The sequence below is a fragment of the Rutidosis leptorrhynchoides genome, chromosome 5, assembly GCF_046630445.1.
Source record: "Rutidosis leptorrhynchoides isolate AG116_Rl617_1_P2 chromosome 5, CSIRO_AGI_Rlap_v1, whole genome shotgun sequence".
NCBI lineage: Eukaryota > Viridiplantae > Streptophyta > Magnoliopsida > Asterales > Asteraceae > Rutidosis > Rutidosis leptorrhynchoides.
Genome location: NC_092337.1, coordinates 415,154,332 through 415,160,025, shown reverse-complemented (window position 1 = coordinate 415,160,025; position 5,694 = coordinate 415,154,332). Strand labels below are relative to the sequence as shown.

The 5,694-nt window shown below is 32.5% G+C and overlaps 1 protein-coding gene across 2 annotated transcripts; it reads left to right on the top strand.

Annotated features, from left to right (window-relative positions):
- Window positions 1-757: 757 nt before the first annotated feature.
- Window positions 758-4,020, top strand: LOC139847994 (FCS-Like Zinc finger 10-like). 2 transcript variants are annotated; one of them, XM_071837734.1, is made up of 3 exons: window positions 758-979; window positions 1,848-2,818; window positions 3,331-4,020. In XM_071837734.1, exons 2-3 carry the CDS (start codon window positions 1,866-1,868, stop codon window positions 3,497-3,499), a joined length of 1,122 nt encoding a protein of 373 aa, XP_071693835.1. In that variant the 5' UTR covers window positions 758-979; window positions 1,848-1,865; the 3' UTR covers window positions 3,500-4,020. The 2 variants fall into 2 exon arrangements, with proteins under 2 accessions (XP_071693835.1, XP_071693834.1); XM_071837733.1 differs by having other exon boundaries at window positions 761-979; window positions 1,848-2,824; window positions 3,331-4,015.
- Window positions 4,021-5,694: the final 1,674 nt, after the last annotated feature.

Below are 5,694 nucleotides of genomic sequence, written 5' to 3'. Positions count from 1 at the left end.
GAAACCCGATCTTGAACAGAAGAATCTGAAGCCGCATCGAGTCAAAACAGTCGGTTGAATTTATTTTTTAAACTATTGCCGCAAAGTCAAATTTCGTTCCAGAAAGATGTAATTGCACTGTCCCCGATTTACTTTCTAATTTTTCTGTGAATACTTTTACTTTCTTACAAAATTTGGGAGCCAACTATATTTTAAAAAGATTTTAACTAAAATTTTAATTTTTTTTTATGTATATTAAGTATTTATAAAATTTTATAAAATAATACAAAAACACACCTAATCTTGTTAAACTGAATATTATCTAATCTAATACGAGTAAAATTTAATCTATCTAGTACAATATATAATTTGAGAGATAAACACTCAATTAAATATTCCATATGTCACACTATAATAGTTCACTTTTTTTTTTTTTTTTATAGATGTCATAAATTAAATTTCTATCTATAAATAGATTATAATAATGAGATAAACACTTTTACTCTCTAATAAAAATGTAAGTAAAAAGTAAGAACTGAAATTATCAAAATAATAAAAAACAAAACGCATAGTACAATACTCCGTAATAACTTTTCTTAAAATGTGTGTTTTTCGTCTCATTACATTACAATTAAATTGAACGGATGTAGAATTAAATAACAAAATTAAATTACTGCAAATTATTTTTATTAATATATCTGTATATCTATAATCTATAATCTGTATATTATACTCCCTTAACTCATATACATACACAAATACACCAATTATACACACAGTAAATATAATTTCCCACTACACAGAGTGAAAAATAAAAATAAAAAGAGTACACTCGTATTTGAGAAGCTCATTTCTTCTCTGATTTTGATGCAGGAGAGAGAGTGTACAAGTTTCACATAAACCATAGACAAAGAGGGGGATAGTGGGGAGTTAAGAAAACAATTTTTGCATTTTAAGGGTCTTTTTCTCTCTCAAATTCACCTGTGTCAAGTTTTTTGAGGTGGGTTTTCACCAATTATCAATCTTTTTATATCATCAATTCCTTCATTACATACATGGGTATTTTAGTTGGCTTTTTAGGGTACAGTTTCAATTTGTGTTTCAAGTTGTTTTCCCCTTTGGTTTTTTCACTAATATGATCATACTGTTCATCATCTTGTATTGTTGGTTTGTGAATGATGTTTATTTAGTGATAAAGTTAACAACTTTTTTATCCTGATTGATGTAAGTATTTGATTTAAGGTCTCATTTGGGGATGAATTAGAAAAATTTGGGGGTTTAATCCATTAATGAAAATGGTTATTTTTTTGGGTTTTGGATGATATATACATTTAATGTTTCTAACAAATTACGTAGTTTTTTTTTTTGCATCTTTTGATCTTTCATCTCAGACAAAAAAAAAAAAAGGTTTAAGAACCCTATCTTCTTGATGTTTGACTATTTTGACTTTTTTCTTGATATTTTGTTATGTATTAACTTCATGAGTACATCAATCAGGTGGGATTTGATCCATTATAATCTACTGTTGATGATATTATAGTACCACCTAATCTAATAATGCACATTGCTCAATTTGGACCTTAATGAGCTTTTATTAGTTATGATCCATGATGTTTTAATTTTAATGAGGGATTTAATGAAGGATTATGATCCTTATCTAGTGGAGTTCTAAAATCTTCATCTGATTGGGTTGTTTACTTGTTTTAGCTTGGTTGATATAATTATAGATGTTTTAATGTTTCATACAAATTATTAGGGTTTTAAGGACTGTTTTCATTCATTGATCTTTGGGACATAATTTTTTTTTCTTGAACTTTAAAATGCAGTTGTATTGTATTTAATTTAAAATTTTTTTTTTTTTTCAACAGGTTGTGTGATTGTGAAAGATGTTGAGGAAGAGAACTAGATCACACCAGAAAGATCAACAAAACATGGGTCAGAGTCATAATCTGATACCTGATTCTAATTCTAATGAGTCTTTTTGCACAAATTCTGATGCTTTCTTGAAACAAAAACACAAAACCAATTCCTTTTTTACTGTTCCTGGTCTATTTGTGGGGCTAAACCCTAAAAACTCAGAATATGATTCAGTTAGGAGTCCCACTTCTCCTTTGGATTTCAAAGTTTTTCAAAAACCAAACTTTGGGATTTTAACAAACAGGGCTTCTTCGAAACCGAACGAATCAATTCAAAAAAGTTGGGATTGTAAAAAAGTAGGATTAAGCATTATTGAATCTCTTGAAGATGAGACGAAACCATCATCCGGGAAAATACTCCGATCATCCGACAGTAAGAGCATTCTTTTTGCACCCCAATTAAGAATCTTGAACAACTCGAGTTTGAAAACCGCAAGTTTTGACATGTTTGACTCGTTATCGAACTCACTCCCTAAGAATTATGCAGTTTTCCCTCAGACCAGTATCAACAAATCCAACCCCAAACTGATTAGTCCATCGGCACACGAACCATTTGCTAAGTTTTCATCCCATTCTTTGGATTCTGCAAATCTTGGGTCAAACCCGACCGGTTTAACAACCCAGCCGACTAACCTGAGTACCCGTTTGTCTGGAAAAGATTTAATGGCTACTCTCTCAGCAACTGAGATTGAGCTTTCTGAAGATTATACATGTGTCAGGAAACATGGGCCTAACCCACAAACAACTCATATATACGGTGACTGTATTTTAGAACGTCACGATAATGAGTTTATTGCTAAATCTTTCAAGAGTGAAGGACACGAAACTAAATCTTCTGAAGTTGTTAATTCGTACCTCGCTGACGATTTCTTGAGCTTTTGTTACTCCTGCAAGAAAAAGTTGGAGGGCGAAGATATCTACATGTACAGGTTCACTCCTAAACATTCAATCATTGTTTGATTATTTACCTGTATTTCAAGGTTGCAAAACTCGCTACGAGTACTCGGTCGGGAATTTGGAGGGAGTAATCGGCGAATTGGGATTAATCAGGGATCAATCGGATTGGATTTTTTTATACTTAAATAATAAATTTCAAAATTATGTGTGTAAAAATAGAATAAAACCATAAACATAAACTTAAACTTTTAACATATTTTTCTAAAAACATAAACATTCATTTGTTCAAAAACTTTTGATTTCTAGTTGAAATACGCGTTAAAATGTTGATCATTTTTTACTTTGGCTTTGCTGACTTTGAGTAACAAATCCGATTTTGACTCATTAACCGACGTATATCGTTTAATCGAACTGATTTTGGAAAATCGGATCCTGTTCTTGAAAAGGAGTAATCGGGGATTAATCGGGAGTAATCAGAGCTTTTACAACGGTACTATTTACTACTCGAAACAAACTGATCATATTGTTCTGCTTGTAGGGGTGAGAAAGCATTTTGCAGTTGGAATTGCAGATCAGAGGAGATTCAAATTGAGGAAGAAATGGAGAAGAACAACAGTGACGCAAGTTCATCTTCGCAAACCGAGATAACGCCAAAACCGGACAAATGTGAGGAAATTTTCGAGACCTCCATGTTTATCGCTCCATAAACGGGCTGAAAAAAGCTGGTATTTGCATTTTTGTTAACTGTTATCTAATTTACCATTAAACCCATGAACAATGAAACTCAATTCTATGACATATGAAGCGAAACCACACCACTATTGATTACCCGTTCGATAAGAGCTGTGTTTCTTGTTTATTATTGCAGCCATGGATGATCTTGTTTTGAAAAGTGTGGTCTTTTCTTTATATGTTGTTGAATGTGTTTCATAGTTCATGGTGTTAATGGTCGATTGGTAACCGCTAAACCAGCTAGTTTTGTGTTGTTAATTAATATTCCTGCAAACTATATTGACATTGATGATATCTCTACTCTTAAGGCTTCTATTACTTGAGTCTTAATATGAGAATGAAATGGTACGTAGCCGCATTACCCACCCCACCATGTGTTTCTTGAACTTGTTGCAAGGAGTTGATGTATAAGCCTCTAAAAATTTTGAGTCTTTGAATGATTATAAGCCATAAATGATGATCATTTTACATAATGGTAGCTAGCAAAGTCTTAATCTTGATTCTTGAACCTCAACTTCGCAATTGCATCGATAGCTGTACGATGCTAACTATATCATATGTATCATTTCTCCTACACGCTTGCGATTTGTTGAAATTCTTCGAGGTTTATTTGCTTGAATTGGATTTTAATGGAATAGATTGAAAGAAAATTCGAGGTTTATTTGCTTGAATTGGATTTTAATGGAATATAATTGATGTTTCTTGACAATGTCAGCAAGCAAGTTTTGATCTTTTGAGCATCAGCATCTTATTTCGGTTAGTAGTTGTACAGAACAACTTTTTTGTTGTTTCTGGGGTATAAGTGATCTTGTTAGAGAATGTGTTACTAAGGAAGTTTCAATCTTTTTTTTAACGCAATACACTCGTACATCCCATCACGACTGTATATAGTTTTTCCCGAACCTAATGGTTGAAGGTTACCTTGATATCGCTAGGTCATTTGTCATTTGGTGAAGAAAGTTTCAATCTTGAACCCCAATGTCTCATTGCGCATTGATTTTGAGTGGATTATATGCATCCTAATGCACTGTTTCTTGTACAACTTTGTGATTTATTGGCATTTTGATATGTTCAATGATATACCAACTATTGTTTTTAATAAATTAATCTAATTGTGCATTACTGCACTGAGAAAGTTTAATATCCACAAGATATGGGTTCACAAAAAATTATAAATGCAATATTTTATCAAGATTCTAATGGGATAAAAATGATCTTTTTACACAATGTTGGGTAGCAAGTCTTCACTTTGAATTAAACATCACAAATGCATCACTATTTGTACTGTACAACCATGCTAATGCATCATTTGTTGTACAAATGTGAGTTTTTGGTATTCTGACATGGGTATGGAAGATCCTGAGATTGCATTGCTACTTGTACAGTACCAGTATTCTGATGCATCATTTTTTGTACAAAATGTGAATTTTTGGTATTCTGACATGGGTTTGGATGATCTTGAGATTTTAATGGCATACTGACATGGGTTAGGAAACAAGGCATCATCTTGAGCATCAACATCACTATTGCATTTGTGGTTCTGTAGTACCCACCATCATAATGCATTATTTCATGTACAACTTTGTAATTTTTTGGCAGTTTAGTTTTGATATGGGCGTTATATTTCCACTTATAATATTGATAAATCTATTTTTATTATGCTTCGGTATACGTATTGTACAAGTACCTTATGCATAAAAGTATTGGATATATCACTACCTTTTGATATGGGTTTGAAAAAATCTTGAGAAATTAATGGAATTGATGTGGGTTGTACGGTACAAGTAGTGGATGCATTGATGTGTGGTTTCCTTTATTTGCATCCATCATTGTCCCTTCCAATTTCCATGAAGATATTGTTGGCTTTACCGGAGTTGGACCCTCACCCATGTGTGCATTATTGTCATTGCATCAAATGCATCTTTCTTGTAAAGACTCAAACAACTTTTATCATCATAGGCCCATGCTTTATGATGTTGCATGCCTCATCATAAAACAGAAAACAAAAACATATTAACGGACAATAACGGTCATTGCATAAGTTTTATGTACCGAGTTTGTGAAATGATGATAGTTTTGTTATTTCGACCTAGAGTACAAACCAACCCATGCTTGAGTTGCATCATCGTAAAAACAAGGGCTTGACCAAGCTGAGCCACTTGAGGGGACC

Bases quoted from the DNA above. Each gene is read 5' to 3' on its own strand.
- LOC139847994 (XM_071837733.1), top strand. From the start codon at position 1,866: ATGTTGAGGAAGAGAACTAGATCACACCAGAAAGATCAACAAAACATG. The intron at 2,825-3,330 runs GTTCACTCCTAA...TTCTGCTTGTAG, and splicing joins GAAGATATCTACATGTACAG to GGGTGAGAAAGCATTTTGCA.